The following is an 18,906-nucleotide window of genomic DNA, read 5'->3' as shown; positions in this document are numbered from 1 at the left end:
CCCAGATTCAGTCTCCACTTTCTCTCTCTCTTGGAAGTCTGACCTTGATGGATGGCATCACCTGGGCTCCCTCCCCTATGACTTCTTGTTGGGTTCAGCCAAAGGGAGGTACCAGCTGGAGACTGGAGGGTGGGAAGAGAGAGGTTGGGGCATTTTCCCAGCTGCGTATACCCCCTGCTTTGGGCTGAAGCTCTATCAGTGGCTGCAGTGACCACAGCTCCTACCAGGCAATCCTGTTAAAGAGAAATTATTCTGACACTTGCTAAAGATCCAAGATAGAATTCATTCAAGACTACTGCAACAGGAGAATCTCCGCTCACCTCTGAAAATAGCAGAGACAGATAAGTTTTTATAGCAGAGTAAGAGGAGCTGTCAAAGGTTGGGAAAGTCTTGCTAAAGGCAGGCCAAGGACTTAGATATCAGAGGTAGAGGGTGAGGAATTTGACCAGATATCAAGAGTCTGGAGAGTCTCCCTAAACTGACTTAGTGGGTTACTTTGCTACAACTGGGGTCAGCAGGCCAAAGACAGGAGGGGGCCATGGTCGAGACCTTGTTGAGAGCCTGACTGAAGTCTGGCCAAGGAGGAATCTTTGCAATCCCTCCTCCAGGCTCCAGCCCCCCAGGCCCCAGTGATCCTCTTTCCTCCCTCTGTGTCTTCAGGCCCAGGGTGGTGACAGCTCCGTTCTTGCTAGCCCTGGGTACCTCAGTAGCCCTTGCTGGTTCTTTTAATGAGGTTCTGTACATAGTTCTCTGGGGAATTCCATCTGATGTGTTTTCTGTTTGCTGTCAGCACTCTGGCTCCCCCCACTGGGAAGATTTGTCTTTCAATCCAATTATCTGTCATTTTCCCAAAATGACTTGTAGAATTGTCTGCTTTCTCTCTCTTACTGTCAACATGGAGAACCTGAACTTCTGGTGAAAGGGGAAGATAAATATGAATCCACCACTTTATGTCAGGAAGACTGTGAGGATCTATAATCAGGAGAACTGGGTTTGAGGCCTGGCTCTTTTACTTTCCACATGTGTGTGACAATGGACAGGTGGCTGAGCCTCAGTCTCCCCGTCAATAAAATGGGCACAATAAAGTGATCCTGCCAATCAGCCTGTGACAAGCATGGTGTCTTGTATTGTGAGGTCACAGAAGGAATATTTATTGAATGTAAGAAAGAGTGGATGACTGAACAAAACAAACGAACAAAACGAATGCAAAAAATACACCTCTACCTTCTAATGTCTAAGCAAATTTCAATTTCTTTCTTTTTTCATTGAAATAAAGTCAGTTTATAATGTGTTAATTTCTGGTGTACAGCATAGTGATTCACTTATACATATTGTATATATATTCCTTTTCATATTCTTTTTCATTATAGGTTATTACAAGCTATTGAATAAAATTCCCTGTGCTATACAGTTGGACCCTGTTGTTTATTTTTTTCCAACTTATTTAAAAAATTTTAAATTTATATACATATATTTATTGAAGTATAGTCAGTTTACAATGTTGTGTCAATTTCTGGTGGGCAGCACAATGCTTCGGTCATAAATGAACATGTATATATTCATTTTCATATTCTTTTTCACCATAAGTTACTCCAAGATGTTGAATATAGTTCTGTTTATCTACTTTATATGTAGTAGTTAGTATCTGAAAATCCCAAGCTCCCAATTTATCCCTCTAAATTTTAATTTAAAAAAATTATTTATTTATTTATTTTGGGGGGGAGGTAAGCAAATTCTAATTTTCCTACATGTATTTTGGAACATGCTCTCTCAACCACCTCCTACTTAACTGACTCACTAGATTAACACTCTTGTCGCATTTCTTCCGTGAAACACACCAGCACACCTACCTCTCTACCTACATGCGTCCTCCCTACCTGTTGGCCTCTATGCTCAGGTAGAGTCAGTTGTATTTGCTCCCAAACTTGTTTATGGCCATTGTGTTTATTCTTGTCATTGGCTTATTTAATTCTGTGTTACAGAAATTGTGGAAACATGAGGGTGAAGAGAAAGAATATTGTCTCTATGAAAACTGAGATGAGACATGGGAAAACTTGAAGCCAGTGACTAAGGAAATTGATGTCAAATTAGCTGCAGAGACCGAGGAAGATGAGATGGAAGGGGACTGTGAGCCCCAGGAAGAGGGTGTCATTCTGCACCTAGGTGACTTTGAGAGCATCTTTAGGTTCTCCAGCAGCTATAAAGAACAGGAAATGGGAAATTGTGGCAGAAAGGTTGTAGACGTCGTCCATGAAAGAAGAAAGACACAGGCCTATGTTAGCCCGTGCTCAAAGAAGAGTGTACACTCACATATGTTACGTCAAATCACATACACACTGTCTGGATGAATTTAAGGTGACTTCCTGGGACAGCTGACTTCTTAGATTCACTATTAGCTGATTGACCAAAATCCTGATTTTACAGGATAAGGAACTAAGGATAACCTGTCTGTCTGAAGTTCTCTGTCTGCTTTTTTCCCCTTTTCTTCTGTTTTTTCCTTTTCTCTGCTATTTTTCCTCACCTTTTCTCTGTCTATTATATGTCCAAATATGGAACTGGTTTTTAAATTTACTTAACTTCAATTTTATTTAATATTAAAATTGAAATTTATTTTTAACTTATAATATTTACTGAATTAAATGAAGTATTCTTTGTTAATTAACTTAAATAATATTTCTTTATCCACTGTATGTTTCTGTATAGGGTGCTTAAAGCCAAAGGGATGCTTATTTTAACAAATACTGCAGACATTTGTGGCTTTTTATTTGCATATTGTTCACATTAATTTCTTCCTCTCTGTAGGCCTCCTCTGTATAATAGCTTCCTTTCTCCAGCATAAAATAAACATTTCCAAAAAAAATCTTATATGAACCTGAAAGTATATTTTAACCATTCTAGGGAAAATTATTGTTTAAAGGAATTCAGTGGTAGTTTTTTTTGTTTGTTTGTTTGTTTTTAGTGAAACCAAGAACCAAGGTTTTCATATACTGTGTTTGCTTAAAGTCAGGCAGATCTACAAACACCTTCCTGTCTGTGAGGAATTATAGCCTGTTAAAGGGAAGTAAGACAGAGGGTTTTTACCAGGCAAGTTTAAAAGTTTAACTGATGATACAAGATCTTCTGTGATACTGAAACTTCTTTGACAGGTCAAAAATCGAAGGTAGTCCAGAAAGGTAACAGTCACTAGAACTAACTCTCATGATTCCTTTGTTGTGACGGGGAACTCACTACCTCACAGAAGAGCTCATTTCATCTCTGTTGGATAGAACTTCTATATTGACTCCAACTCTGTCTTCCTGTAACTAGTTTTTTTGTTGTTGTTGTTTTGGGTTTTTTTTTTTTGCGGGGGGAGGGAGGTAATTAGGTTTATTTACTTATTTATTTTAGTGGAGATACTGGGGATTGAACTCAGGACCGTGCATGCTAAGCACACTCTCTACCACTGAGTTCTATCCTCCCCCTGTAACTGGTTTTGATCTGGTCCTGGAAGAGTCATAGAAGACTATCATAGGCTGCAAGAAAAAAACCCCTTTCAAATGGAGAGGCCGTTCTCCTGTCCTCCAGGAAGCTGCTGTCCTGCAGGATGAACTGCATCTGTGGCTTCTCTCCCCTCCCAGTGTCAGCCAGGGTCCTCCGTTAAGCATAATCACCATACCAGAACACAATTTTCAAAGTGTGGTCTGACCAGCTCAACCCTGTCTTCTTCCCTGGTTCTGGGCATTAGTGCTGCTCCTCCCACTTGCCCTCCTCTGCTCTGAATGGCTGGAGGTGGCAGTGGAGTACAGGGACACCCTCCCCTCAGACTGCTTTTCCCAGTTCCTAGTCAGAGGCAACCTACTGGGTCTGACAGTGGGAGACACGAGTGAGTGGAGGGTGGGAGGGAAGAAAAGGCTGGGCTATTTCTACCCCTCTCTGGAGCAAATCTCCAGCAGCCACACCTCCTCTGTGCTGCAGCGTCCTCTGAGTGACCTTGGCCCCAGGGCTCTGGTGTCCCCTCTTCCTCTGTCTGTCTCTCTAACCCAGGGCTGGTTGCTAATCTCTGTGCTGTGGCTGATTTCTGGTGGTGCTCCATCAATGTGCTCAGCTTCTCAGCTCTGCCATCCCTGCTGCAGCCAATACCCTGCATTCAATTCTTCCCACTTACGTACTTCTCTCTCTCACTCTTTTGATTATTTATAATATATACAGTTTCTGTTTCCCAGTGGACTCGAGTGCAGTGTGCTACTTCTAGGAAGGCAGTTTAAGATTGAATGCAGATTGGTGGGAGGGGGCTGCTGGCACCTAAAATACCAGCTACTGTTATACCCTTTTACATGCATTTTCCACATGTGATCCTCAAACAGTTCTTCTGTGGGAGGTACCCACATCATGGAGAAGGAAACCAAGGCTCAGGAAGGGTGTGGCCAAGCCAGGATTTGGGTGAGTAGTTGCCTGAACCCTTAGCCATTAAACCATACTGCCCTACTCAGAGACCTAGACCCACCCTGCCCTTACTCACTGGTAGATAAAATCTCTCTTCCACTGTCTTCCTGCTGGATTTCTGAAACCTGCGTGTTCTCTCTAAGCAACTCACAGTTCCTGAGAAAGACCATTCAGGAGGTAGGTATTACACTCCCTTGGTCAATAGCTGAGCATCTTCATTTCCCTCACGTTCCTGGGAGCCTCTTTTCAGAGATCTGACAATCAGTGAGCTCAGTGCCCATTCTATAAATAATCATTTTCTATAAATATCCTTTCTGTGTAAGGCACCTGCTTCAGAATGACAAACACCTTGCTGAGAACAGCAAGTTTCAGGGTTATGTTTTATTCCCATCTCTAATTACAGCTGAGCTGGGATTTCTTTCTTTCTTGAAATTTATAGCACCAAGGAAAGTGTGGCAGCCAGGACACTGACCTTAAACGTTCTGCAAGGTTTTTTTTGTTTCATTTTGTCTTAAAAATGTCAGCCCAAATGTTTCTAGCATCTCAGATCACAGGTAGCTGAGCTACCCTGGGTCAATGTCACAGTCTACTAACTCTGCTTCTTGATGGAGAGGCTCGGACCCTGGAGGTCACACTGCCTGGGTTCAAGCAGTGTCCCTGCAGTGTTCTTGCTGTGTGACCCTGGGGAGATGGCTCTACCTCTTGATGCCTCCGTTCCCTCCTTTATGTTGGGGGGTTAGGGACATGGTCTCCTTGGGCTGATGTGAGAATTACCTGAGAAAATAGTTGTAAAGCACTTAGCATGGTGCCTGGCAGAGAGCATACCACCAGAAAACATTGCTGTCACCAGTACTGTATAATATAGTTACTATATCACATAGAGGATATGTAATTACTGTTATTACTAATGTATCGATATATATTATATAACTTGCCCATCTGCTACTCAAAAGAGGTAATAGTACCCATTGATGGACCTAGATATGATCGTACTAAGTGAAGTAAGTCAGACAGACAAAGGCAAATACATGATATCATTTATGTGTGAAATCTGAAAAAAATGATACAAATAAATTTATTTACAAAACAGAAAGAGACTTCCAGACGTAGAAAAAAATTTATGATTACCAAAGGAGAAAGAAGGGAGAGGGATAAATTAGAAGTTTGAGATTAACATATACACACTATTGTATATAAAATAGATAAACAAGGTCCTGCTGTATAGCACAGGGAACTATATTCAATATCTTGTAATAATACATAATGGAAAAGAATCTGAAAAATATATGTATGTAAATGTATGACTGAATTGCTTTGCTTTACACCTGAAACTAACATTGTAAATTAACTATGCTTCAATAAAAACAAAATTTTAAAAAGTCTTGTAATATCCTATCACAGAAAAGAATCTGCAAAAGGATTTATATGTATTTGTGTATATATATATATATGTAAAACTGAATCACTTTGCTGTATACCTGAAATTAATACAACATTGTCAATTAACTCTATTTAGATGAAAAAAATGGTTAAATGGAAAAAATAACAAATCAAAAAATTTATTTGTTCACTGTCTCACATCCCCTCCCTACTTGCTGCTCCCTTCTTCTCCCCTGCCTAATATTATAGGAATGGGTCCTAGCTTGTCCCATGCTGGTTGCGCCCCCTTTCTTGAAATGCCACCTCTCCTGGGCTTCTTCCTCTCTGGAAAGGCCTTCTCTACTTCCTAGGCTCCTTTTCCCTTACATGCTGGTGACCCCTGGGGCCCTACAATAGACCTTCTTCTACCTAAGAATCCTCCGCGGGTCCTCTCAAACACCTCCGCCTGATCACTACCGGTAGACTGGAGGTTTCCAGATCTGCATCTCCCACCCGGTCTCTATTCTGAGTCTTTATCCAATTGCTCTTCTGGATGTCACCACTTTGATGTCCTATGAGCAGTTCAAATGCCACCTGTCTCAAGTCAGACTCATCTTCTCACTCACCCAGATGCTTACACCCCAACTCCAAACCCAGGAGGCTTCCTTCACTCTTTTCTGGGGGCCGGGAGGAGGTAATCAGATTTATTTTTTTTAATGGAGGTATAGGGAATTGAACCCAGGACTTTGTGCATGCTAGGCATGGGCTCTACCACTGAGCTACACCCTCTCTCCCTTCACTCTTTTTAAAAATTTCATGGAACATTTTTAAATTGAGGTATAGTTGATTACAACATTATATAAGTTTCAGGTGTACAACAGAGGGATTGACATCATTAAACATTTTTGAGGTGTGCAGTTCAGTGGTTTTTCATATATTACAGAGTTGTGTGACCATCTAATTCCAGAATATTTTCATCAACACTCCCACAAAGAAACCCCATAATCATTAGCAGTCACTCACTGTTCCCCTCTCCCTCCAGCCTCAACAACTACAATCTGCTTTCTGTCTGCATGGATTTACAATTCTGGACATTTCATATAAAAGGAATCTTATACTCTGTGGGCTTTTGTGACTGGCATCTTTCGCTCAGCATAGTGTTTTCAACGTTTATCTGTGTTGTAGCAGGATCAGTACTTCATTTCATCTTATGGTCAAATCATGCTCCATTGCATGCATAGACCACATTTTGTTTATCCAATCACCAGTTGATGGACATTTAGATTTTCACTTTTGGGCTACTGTGAATAATACTGCTATGAACATTCACATACAGGTTTTTAAAAAATTTAATTTATTTAAAAAATTTTTTTTCCACTCAAAATGTAAAAAAATGGAAGTATAGTCAGTTTACAATGTTGTATCAATTTCTGGTAAAAAACAGCATAATGTTTCAGTCATACATATACATACATATATTCATTTTCATATTCTTTTTCATTATAGGTTACCACCAAGATATTGAGCAAGATGGACACGGCGCCCTCATGGACTGGATGTTCTTCTGGGAGTGAGTAGAAAATATACAAGTGAAGAGAGACATGAGAAAGGTGATTTCAGATCACAATGAATGCTAAGGAGAACAAAAGGTTATGTGGTAGAGAGTGACCAGGAGAGGTCACAGAAGGGGCTCCTTTATATTGGGATGCCGGGGAATCCTCTTTGAGGGGTAACATTTGAGGTCTCAGTGAGAAGTTATCCACACAGAACTGGGGGTAAGGTGCAGGCAGAGGGGCAGAATTTGCCTGAAGATGAAACTGGCACAATAAAGAGAGCAAAGGAGAAACATGCAGAAAGATAGAGGCAAAGCCCAGATTAAACCATGCCTGAATTCCATTAGCTCTGGGCTTTCCCATCTTGCAACCATTGCTTTCTCCCCACTGTTTAAGCCTATTTGAACTGAGTTTTCTGCTGTTAACAGTCAAGAATACTTATACCGAAGTAACTTTTCTCCCCTTCTAGACTGCAATCCCCAGGATGGCAGGGAGCATATTTGTCTAGTTCAAATTTGCATGCAGGCAACTCTTACATGAAACATTTAAAAATTTTTATTGAAGTAGTTGATTTACAATGTTGTGTTAGTTTCTGGTGTGCAGCATGGTAATTCAGTTATACATACATATATATTCCTTTTCATATTATTTTTCATTATTGGTTTTTATAAGCTATTGAATGTAGTTCCCCGTGCTATACGGTAGATCCTTGTTGTTTATCTTACATATAATAGTTTAATCCCAAACTCCTAATTTATTCCTTCCTACCTCCTTTCCCCTTTGGTAACTATAAGTTTGTTTTCTCTGTCTATGAGTCTGTTTCTGTTTTGTAAATAAGTTCATTTGTGTCATATGATCTTACATGCAACATTTTTATTGCCCAAGTTAAAAAAAAGCAAGAGGTTTCACAAACAGATCCAGATTTTTGGCTTTTCTTGGACAATTGGAAGTCTTGGCTCCATTATGCTAAGATTTCTGCATGGCAACCTGGGTGGATCTGAGAACCAGCGGCTCTCTTTAGACATCAGTTCTGAAGATGAAACTGACACCCAGAGGAGGATGACCTTGAGAAAAAATTTTCATAGGAACAATGTGCTTGGCTCATTCACATTACATGCCTGCCCCCTATAGGCAAGTGAGTTTGTGAACCCTTTGGACACTTAAGGGGCCCAGTGCCAGAAATGAATGAATGAATGAATGAATGAATGTGTACACTTCCCCAATTCTTGACATAGTGTATAGCACATAATGTATCAAATATTTTGATATGATTTATCTTCTAAAGAAGAATGGACCGAATTAGATTCAGTGTGTGGCTCTCAATTTAAACAAATATTCACACACAGCGTTTATTTCTGGTGTGCAGTTTATTTTTCTGCCTTAGGTGAGCATGTTGGCCTCAGGGCGCTCAAAATCACAGTTCTCCTTAAAACCAAGCCTTTACATTTTCACTCCAGTAGAGGGCGAAATCAACCACGATTAAGTGAACGGCAGTTAAAGGTGGAATACCTTCAAGGCAGGCCCCATCAAGGAACTGAGGAAGGAGTCATAGTCAGGATGAGAGCCACTTTGTTGTTGTTATTTAATATTCTTTTTTTTCTTTTTTCAGCTTTTTCTTATTTTTTGGGATTTTTTTGCTTGTTTGTACTTTTTCTTATTTATTTTTGGGGGGGCGGGTAGTAATGAGGCCATTTATTGATTAATGGAGGTACTAGGGATTGAACCCAGGAACTCATGCATGCTAAGCAGGCAGTCTACCACTGAGCTATACCCTCCCCTCCAATAAACCCTCCCCCTACTTTACCCAAAAGGTGTTTCAAACATACTGTTCTGTACTTTGCTTTGTTCTCTCATGATGTGTCTTGTAGAACCATCCATATCAGCACATAGAGAGAAGGCTCCCCATTATTGTCTATTCATCTGGCCCCCTAGCAATGGGGGACTTCCGCTACTAGAAATAAAGCTCAATGACCTTGAATATATTTTGCACACACTGGAATGTGTCTATAGCAGTGGCCGTCAGCCCCCACTACACATAAGAATGACTGAGGAGGCTTTTAAAAAATCCCACCCCCTAAGTCATACCTCAGAATCTCTGATTGTGGGACCTGGGCATGTAAGGTGCCCTATGTGCTCTCAATGTCTAGGGGAAGTTGATTGGTGGAGATCATACAGATTTGTAAATTTGCTAGGTATCAACCAATGGTTTCCCATAGCTGGTGGTGCCAACATGCCCTCCCACTGGCTTGGATGAGAAGGCCTGGGTCTTTAACGCCTTGTGCTGGTCATATTGCTTTTTGCCAAACTGCTAATATCTCAGTCTTGCTCTAGTTTGCATTTCTTTTATTGGGGCTTGAGATTGAGAGTCTTTTCATGCGTTTAAGAGCCTCTTGGAGGTTGGGGGTATAGCTCAGTGGCAGAGTACATGCTTAGCATGCATGAGGTCCTGAGTTCAATCCCCAGTACCTCCATTAAAAAAAAATAAACTCAAAAAAATGTTAAATGTTAATCTCATCCAAAATGTACCTTTTTGAAAACATCTAGAATAATGTTTGACCAAATAACTGGGCACCATGGCCTAGTCACATTGACACATTAAAAAACCAGAATATATATACATATATATATAGCTTCTTGATCTGTCTGGTCATATCCTGTGCCCATTTTTCTTTTCTTATTTTTAGGTTGGCTTCTTCATATGCCAGCAAGACAAATTCTTTGTGATTTGAGTTGTAAATACTTTCCACTGCTTTGTCTTTTTTTTTCCCCTTTGAAGAAGACTTTTTATATATTTGAATGTATCCATCTGGATTTTAAGTCATGGTTAGAAAGACCTTTTCCATTTCAGACTTATAAAGGAAGCTTCCTACTGTATAGCACAGGGAACTATATTCAATGGCTTGTAGTAACCTGTAATGAAAAAGAATATGGAAAAGAATATGTGCATATATATATATATATATATATATATATATATATATATAAAAAACTGAATCACTATGCTGTACACTTGAAACTAATACAACATTTCAAATCAACTATACTTCAAAAAAAAAAAAAAGAAGCTTCCCATGTTGTCTTCTGGCACTTTTGTGGTTTCCTTTATTTACAGGTAAATCTTTGATCCTTTTGGAATTCACCCTGATCTATGGTGTGAGGGGTGGACCCATCCTTGTTTTCCTTTCTAATGGCCAATTGTCCCACTACCTTTATTTAAATGTAAGCTAGGAGCTGCTTTGGGCTGGGCTGCATCAAACTGGAATTTCTCTATTTTTGTCTTTCTATTTATAGCACACCAGCTACTACTTTCCTGAAAATGTGGTCCCATCCACCACCCCCACCCCTACTTTACCTGTCCGTTGCTTGCTTGATTGATTTCCTTTTGTTTGTTACTGTGAATTTTATTATTAATTGGAAATTGTCCCTGACCTTTAGGGTTTCTAGTTAGATCTATTTTAGCTAATAACCAACAACGATGACCTTTTGTTGAATGTCTAGTCTAACATATTTGTTTACAAGTATCTGTTCCATTAAACCATAAAACAAACTTATAATGTCAGTACTATTACTATTCCATTGGAGAAAGTAATCTCAGAGTTTTTGGGACTTGTTTAAGGGCCCACAATTAGAGGCAGAACTGGACACAATTCAAGAGCTGGGTCTCTGGGGTCCAGCCTTTTTACATTGACCCTGTTACTGGTCTTTGTGGAATGACTGCAGGAGGGAATGAATGAGTGAGTCAGTGAGGGACGGAAGAAGATAGAATGAGTCAGCTCCAGCACTCAGAGGAACCCAAAGGGGAAGATAAGATGTGAATGCAAATAACCAGAACACAAAGTAAACAGTGATCCCACCAGAGTTTTGGAAGCAGTTCACTTTCTATCCCCTCTTATTTAAAATGCTTAATTCTTTCCAACTCCTCTCCACCTAGAAACCACGGAGCCACACACTGGGGTGGGGGAAGTCTCCTTTGGTTTGATCCATGAAGTCACTCACTCAGAGGTCCCCTGTGAGGTCCCCTGTGGAGCGCGGCAGCCTTGCAGCCTGGGAGGGGAGGGAGGAGGGAGAAGGATATGGAGGAGGGGGATGCAAGGTGGGGGAGGGGAGAGGAAGGGAAGGATAAGGAGGGGAGGATTAGAAGGAGAAGGGGAAGCTGGAGGAGGAAGAGGGGAAAGGAGTGGAGGTGGGAATAGGTAGGAGGGACAAGGGGTCAGGGAAGCGGGAGGAGCGAGGAGGGAAGGCGGGGGTGGGGGGTGGGGGGTGGGTACGGAATAAGGAGGAGGGAGAGGGAGTAGAGAAGAGGGAGGGAAAGGAGAAACAGGGCTTGGGGAAGGAAATGGGGGGAGGAGTTGGGGGAGTGGGAAGACGACGAGAGGGTTGGGGGAGGGAGAAGAGAGGAGATGGATTGACGGGTAGGGAGGAGATGAGGGGACGGAGTGGGGGAGGAAGGACGAAAAAGCCCTTTCTTCAGCCCCTACTGCAGAGTTGCGCAACTCACCCGGGCCGGGATTGGCTGCAGGCGAGTAAAGACGCTCCGCCCCCGAGGTTCTACTACCAATGGAGAGAGGGGGCGGAGCGGGCTGCGTCCTGGGCGGCCAATGGCCGGAGGGGGGCGGGGTGGCGCAGCCTGAGTCTGGCTCGCGGTCCTTGCGCGCTCAGAGCCACAGCCGCTCTTGCCACCCGCAGCCCAGGACCCAGCACCACCACCGCCGCCGCCGCCGCTGCCGCCGCCGCCACTCGCCCTTGGCGCTTCCCCGCCTCGCTCCGCTCGGATCCCTGAAGCCGGCCCGGAGCGCGATCTTCAGTCGCTCCGGGCAGAGTATCCTCGTTGCAGCCCCGCGGTGATGGCCACCAAGATCGACAAAGAGGCTTGCCGGACAGCGTACAACCTGGTGCGCGACGACGGCTCAGCCGTCATCTGGTGAGGAACTTTCCATTGCTCTCCAAGCCCCACTCCCCGAGCTCGCGAGGGGCCTGGTGCAGTGAGCCGTCTTCCAGACGGGGCGGATTAAGGGTCATCCCGTGCTGTCTTTTCGCAGCCTTAACCCAGGACAGCGTGGAAAGTCAGCGCTGGCTTCTCCCTAGCCAGAGCATCTTTTAGATTGTCCTGCTGGAAGCTCAGCACCGTGCAGCTACCAACGCTGATATGTGTGTGTGTGTTTTTCTCTTCTCCCAATCCAAAGGGTGACTTTTATATATGACGGCTCCACCATCGTCCCCGGCGAACAGGGAGCAGAATATCAGGACTTCATCCAACAGTGCACAGGTAGGGAGAAGCGCCTTCTGGGGAAATTCTCCGTCTCTTGGGAAATTGTCAAGGCCAAGGTAGGAGCCTGTGGCCACCCTGGGCTCCTCTGGCGCTGGAGGGACCAGATTTGAGCATATTAAAGCCTCATAGGTCCTTCTCCCCTCTGGACATCTACAGCAACCACAGGTGACCACCTGGCTTCCTTGCTCCCACAGTACCCTTTAAAGGCACGACAGCTCTTTTGCCCCCTATAAGTCATTAGTTTTCCACCGTTAGCTCACTCAGTTCCAAACTCCAGTGTCCAGCCCTCCCTGCTTTCCCTTTTCATTGATCAGTGAGCCAAAATAACAGTCTTGGAGTTCATTGTCGAAAAAAGAGACTGTCAGCTGTACCTTCCTTTCTCCTACAATCATTGACCATGTGCTGGTGATGTGTTTTTATTTGTAGAATATAGAACCTACAGATATGAAAGTGTACTTAACATATGATTCCATTTACATGAAGTTATAGAAAAGGCAAAGGTAATCTGTGGTGTGAAATGTCAGAGTAGTGGTCACATTTTCCAGTAGATAGCCACTGACTAGGAGCGGGCACATGGAACTTGGGAGTGGGGACGGGTGGGGTTGGAAATGTTCCATATTTTGATCTGGAAGTTGATTACACAGTTGCGTACATATGTAAGAAATCATCAAGCAAAATACTTAAGATTTGCAAACTTTGTGCCCTTCCCTGGGATGTGTTGAACCATTAAGGGGAATGAACGCATGGATGTGTAATCACAACCCACAGACAGAAGCAAAAGGTTCAGCATCGTTGGTAGTAGGGCCCCTTAAAGCTGAGATTGGCGAATAATATTTATACTGGTCTCTGGTCTCCAGCTTGGAAATAGATATATTCAGACAAAGGCAGTGAGCCTGGAGGTTAAGGTGAGGACTCAGAGTCAGCAAGGTGGGTTTGAATCCCCGTGTGACCACTTTCTAGTGGTGTGATTTAGGGCAGCTTAACCTCTTGGGGCCTTGGTTTCCTCACCTGTAATCTGAGAGGGCTGTTGTGAGGATGAGTGAGTCAGTGCGTGTAAAATTCTCAGGACAGTGCCTAGGCAAACGACACAGTCATTTGTGAAATAAAGAAAAAGTACACTCTTGTGCAAAGGATTGTGTGACAGCCCCTTTCCTTTATTCAAGTGATATTTACTCTAATTCAAAGAGTATTTATGGGGGGTGGGTATAGCTCAGAGGTGGAGCATGTGCTTAGCATGTGTGAGGTCCTGGTTTAGAGACCAGTACCTCCAAAAAAAAAATTTTATGAAGTGTCTGCTATGGGCTGGGTGGTACTAAGGTTTTTTTCTTTTCTTTTCTTTTAAATGTTCTTTCAACTAAAACATCTCCCTGAGAACTGCCTCTAGATGTTCACTCATTGCTTTTGTATAGGGTTGTTTAAAATATCAGATGTGTAAAGTACAATAACAACCTGTATTTAATGAGGTGCTCGGGGCCTCTTGTGGAGAGCTGGCGGGGTCAGGATTGGAACCCAGGCCCCTGACTCAGGAGCCCTGTCTCTCCACCACTTCTCTCCTTCCACCACCGTGATGCTTTTGCAAGTGGAGTAAGTGTAGACTCCTGACTCTCCCGTGGTTTGGTGCAGAGCTAGGACATTCAGCAGCATTTTTTGCCTTGTTGACGTGAAGCTTTCTCAAAGGCCAGCTTCCTTCCTCTCTCGACAGTAAAGTAGCACTTTCTTTCCTCCAGACTGCTGTTCATCACCCCACCCCTCACCAGACTGGAGTCCCCTGCTTCCCCCAAGCTATTGTTCTCCATGGAATAGTGGTCAAATAGTAGAAGGTGACCCGGGGAAGAAAGAGCATCCTGTCAGTAGATTCCAAACAGATGCTCCTGGCCATCGGGCAGGCAGGGAGGCTTTGGTCAGAGAACACTTCCTCCTTCCCTGGGGCTTTGTGGTTTTCTCCTCTGACCCTTCCCCCAATGACAGGCCGGCAGTGGGGAGGGCCTGGTGGGTGAACTAAAAATGTTTCCCCTGCTGCTCATTGATCTTGTGAATGGGCCGTGGGATCTGAAGGCTCCGTCTGCTTTGGCTGGAAGTCTGCCTTCCTTCCTCAGCCATCTGTTGGACAAATGTATAGGCGAGTGGTGGTTGCCGTGTCTGCTCTTGTTTGTCTTAGAAAAGCTTGTTGTGTCCCACTGCCGTGTCCTCATCACCCGGTGACAAAGGATTGTGAATGCTGACTTGTAACTTTCTCTATGCCAGACACTGCCCTTGACAATGCCTTGTCTCCCTTACTGAGCTTGTTTCCCCTCCGTAGGGGAGGCAGCCAAGGCCCAGAGATGTTAAGTGACTTGCCTGAGATCACACAGCTAGGATGTGGCAGAGCTGGGACTCGAACCTGGGCAGGCTGGATTCCAGGCCTGTGATCTCGGCCTCTTATCTCTAAGGAAGTGGTTTAGATTCTCATCTTCAAGCCAGGAGGCTCCTTCAGGGGTGCAGCAAATTCTGATTGGGGCTTGGGGGATTGTTAGCAGGTTACAAAAGACACTTTTGCCCATTTGTGTGATGCAGGGAAGGCTCTTTGTGGCCCTAATTCCCAGCCAGATGTCTTGACAGGCCCTTGGGTCCTGAACTCTGAAGACAAGCTCCCACTCTGACACTGCCTTCCTATTTCCAAACATCTTCTCAACAAGACGCACAGTGGATTTGGAAACCTGGAAACAGGACCTGGTCTCTCTTCCATTGGCACTGGGGTGGCAGGGTGAAAGGTTTATTCGTGGGCTCTCTCTCCTCTCTGACAGCCCCTCCTTGGGCATCCTCTCTCTAAAACCTCCTCCCCCTCTCTCCACCCTCTGGCTACTGTCTTCCTTCTCCTGTCCTTCCCCCAGGTTTTCCAGAAGGGAATCCTCCTGTCCAGCCTCTCCCTGTCATCTCTCCTCAGCCCCCAGGCTGGCCTCTCCTTGTCTGCAGGAGCTGTTTTCTGAAGGTCATGGATCTGGAAGGTTGCTGGGCCCTCACTCTCCTGTTTCTTTCTGCTGGCGGGATTTGGCGCTGTTTGTGCCCTGCACTAGGTCTTCTGGTGCTGGGCTTGCCTGTCCCCACTCCTCTTGCACTAATCACTAGGTCACCACATCTGCTCTTGCTTCTTGTCCCAAACTTCAGTCTATGTGGGATGGTTGCAGCTCTTTCAGGTGCAGTGAGAGAAGCCCAGTGCTGTTAGCTTAAGCAAAAAAAAAAAAAAAAAAAAAGTCTATAGTTGCCTTGGTTGGAAAGTTTGGGGGTACTGCAGGTGAAACTGCCCAAGCTCAATCCCCGCCTCTCCTCTGACTCCCAGCTCTGCCTTCCTCCTGTATCACCCCTCTTGGGGGCAGGAGGGCACATTCTCCCTAAGTGGTGATGTACACAGCCACTAACCACCCCGGCTTCCAGGCCACAGGCAGAGCCATCCTGATGGGGCGAGAGAGAGATTCCTCTGCCAGTGAATTCAGCAGAAATCTCCCAGACTGGCAGACTCTCTTTGGGCTGCCTGGGTTCATATGCCCATCCTGAACTAATAACTGGGTTTCTGGCTGGCTAGACCTGGGTCAGTGCCCACCCCTGGAGTAGGGAATGGGCAGCCCCACCCAAACCAGGAGACAGAGTAGGGGAGAGTGGTTTCCTAAGGGAATAGGTAAGGGGGAGGCCATGCTACTTCCAGAAGAGGGGCAAACCAAAAACAGGTCCATAGCCCCTCCCTCCACCCTGCTTTACTGCAACAGTCTCTTAGCCCTTGGTCTTTCTTGTCTCATATCCATTCCACCCCGCCTTGCTAGAGTAACTCTTCCTAGCGTGCAGCTCTAATCAAGTCACTCATTAACCTTCTATTGCTCCCCTCTACCCACTGCATTAAGCACAGGCTGTCTGCTTGGCATTCCAGTCAGTCTGTTCCCACCCACATCTCCTGCCCAGTAACCCCCATGCCCTTTTTTGTGCACCTGCAGCCTGACCCTGTATAACACTCCCAGCCATCAGGCCTGTGATTTTGGAGGTTCCTTCCAGGGGGAATTCCTCTTCCCTGTATCAGTCAACCATCAAACCAGCCTCCTGCAATCTCTTCTGTATTTCAACAACCAGGATCCTTTGGAATCAGAAAAACCCTAGATTCACATCCCAACCCTGCCTCTTGCTGTGTGGCCTTGGGCAAGTTTTCTGGTCTGTAAAATGGGAATTCTGTTGGTGCCTGCCTGCCTTTGATGGTGACTGGGGGTGTTAATTGAAATTAAATGTCTACAAATAAAAACTACAATGAGATATCACCTCACACTGCAGAATGGCCATCATTCAAAAGTCTATAAATAATAAGTGTTGGAAGGGATGTGGAGAAAAGGGGACCCTCCTATACTGTTGGTGGGAATGTAAATTGGTGCAGCCACTGTGGAGAACAGTATAGCGTTTCCTTAAAAAACTAAAAGTAGACTTAACTATATAATCCAGCAATCCCACTCCTGGGCATATATCTGGAGAAAACTCTAACTGGAAAAGATAAATGCACCCCAGTGTTCATAGCAGCACTATTTATAGTAGCCAAGACATGGAAGCAACCTAAATGTCCATCGACAGATGAATGGATAAGACAGATATAATATATATAATATATATATATGAATATTAATCAGTCATTAAAAATGAAATAATGAAATAGTATGTCTAAAACAAAAGCACAGTGCCCTGATGCACATTGGCTGTTGTTACTATTACTTTTTATATCATTTTTACTCTCATAGTGCTTATGATGACAGTGTGCTTTCTGTTCTGAAGCATGCCAGCTCAGTGCACAGTAGGCACTCAACTCTGGGTTTGCCCACTGGAGGCGCTTGACCCCAGGTTGGCATGCAGCAGGCATTCGGCCCTACGTGGGCATGCATCAGACCTTTGGCCCTGGGTCTGCATGCAAGAGGTGCTCAATACATGGTAAGAGGGTGGTTAGCACAGAGGTTAAAAGTTTGGGCTGTTTCAGATGGCCTGGGTTCAAGCAGTTGCCAGTCACGTGACCTGGAGCAGGTCATCCTTTTGCTATAATGTGGTCATTAGGAGGATTAAGTAAGTAAGTCCAGGGTGCCAAGGACACAGTAAATGCTCCATCAATGTTAATCACCGTGATTGTCATCTCATTGGTGGAATTTAACTGATGTGATTGTAGAGTATGTTGTCCGAGAGCAGGAAGGTAGGAGGGAGAAGAGATGATCGGGAAGAAATGGGTACTGAGCTGTGCTAGGGAGTCTCTGGTTCCCCTGACAAGAGCCACAGGGAGTTGGGGGAGCCAGGGCTCAGCTGGCAAGGGAAAGGAGCTGTTTGCCAGACTGACTGGCCATGTGATCTCTCTGATCTCATCAGAAAGGGCTCACAGATCACGTATACATATCAGGGCAGCGGCTTGGGCTGTCTATTAAATCGTGTTTTGTTTATGCATCTTCCAAGTAATACATATTCTTTGTAGAATATTCAGAAGACAAGAACAAGCAAAAAGAAGAGACTAAAAGCCAGATATAGTTCAGATATAGTTTTACCACTCAGAAATTTGTTCATTCATTCATTCACTCCCCTTTTCCCTCTCTCTTTGAATGTGTATGAGCAGCTATAAATAGGCACTCTTAAGGCACTGAGGATAAATATCAGCAGAGAAAGCCCCTGTCCTCATGGAGCTGATCTTTTATTGTCATCACCCAGCCTTTAAAGTGACTCCAAATGTTCTCCTGTATAAATGTAACATTGTTTAACAGATCTTTTATTGATGGACTCTAAAGTACTCCATTGCAAGCAGTTTTATTTTAGCAAGAATCTAGGCATCTGGGAATGAATCCAGTTTTCTGTTGGTGCAGATTTTAGAGCTGACTGGTTATGAGCATTGATGGTGGAGCCAGGATGTCTTGCCTTGACTTGTAGCCTTGCTGTGCTGTGTGACCTTGGGCAAGTCTCCCAGATTCTCTGTTTCCTCATCTGTAAGATGGGGATAATGATTGCACCTAAGGCACAGGGTTGTTGTGAGGATAAATTGACATGGTACACATAAAGCTTGCAGGGCAATGCCTGGTATAGAGTCAGTGCTCATAAATGTGGTTATTGTTAATGTAGCAACTTGGAAGGTGGTGCCCATCGATAGGTGGGTTGAAATAAACTTGGTGTGTGGTATGGTTACCAAAAAAAGGTGCGTGCATGGAGGACAGTGTCAGCACGAAGCTTGATTTGGGGTGGATACTCTGTGGTATTGGCTGGATGATGGTGTATCAGGGTGCAGATGATATTCCCATGATGCTCTGGTGAGTCTGGAGTGTTAAGCTCAAA

At 44.2% G+C, this 18,906-nt stretch overlaps 1 protein-coding gene across 1 annotated transcript in view; it reads left to right on the top strand.

Moving 5' to 3' along the window:
* Positions 1 to 11,981: 11,981 nt before the first annotated feature.
* COTL1 (coactosin like F-actin binding protein 1) overlaps positions 11,982 to 18,906 on the top strand; it is a 39,343-nt gene continuing 32,418 nt past the window's right edge. Inside the window, exons 1-2 of the mRNA XM_006207536.3 lie at positions 11,982 to 12,255; positions 12,518 to 12,600. Of these exons, the coding sequence (XP_006207598.1) occupies positions 12,179 to 12,255; positions 12,518 to 12,600 (160 nt within the window). The 5' untranslated portion in view covers positions 11,982 to 12,178. The remainder of the gene's footprint in view (positions 12,256 to 12,517; positions 12,601 to 18,906) is intronic.

The sequence above is a fragment of the Vicugna pacos genome, chromosome 9 (genome assembly GCF_048564905.1).
Source record: "Vicugna pacos chromosome 9, VicPac4, whole genome shotgun sequence".
Lineage (NCBI taxonomy): Eukaryota > Metazoa > Chordata > Mammalia > Artiodactyla > Camelidae > Vicugna > Vicugna pacos.
The sequence above is the reverse complement of the archived record's forward strand: the minus strand, read 5'-3'. Positions and strand labels throughout refer to the sequence as shown.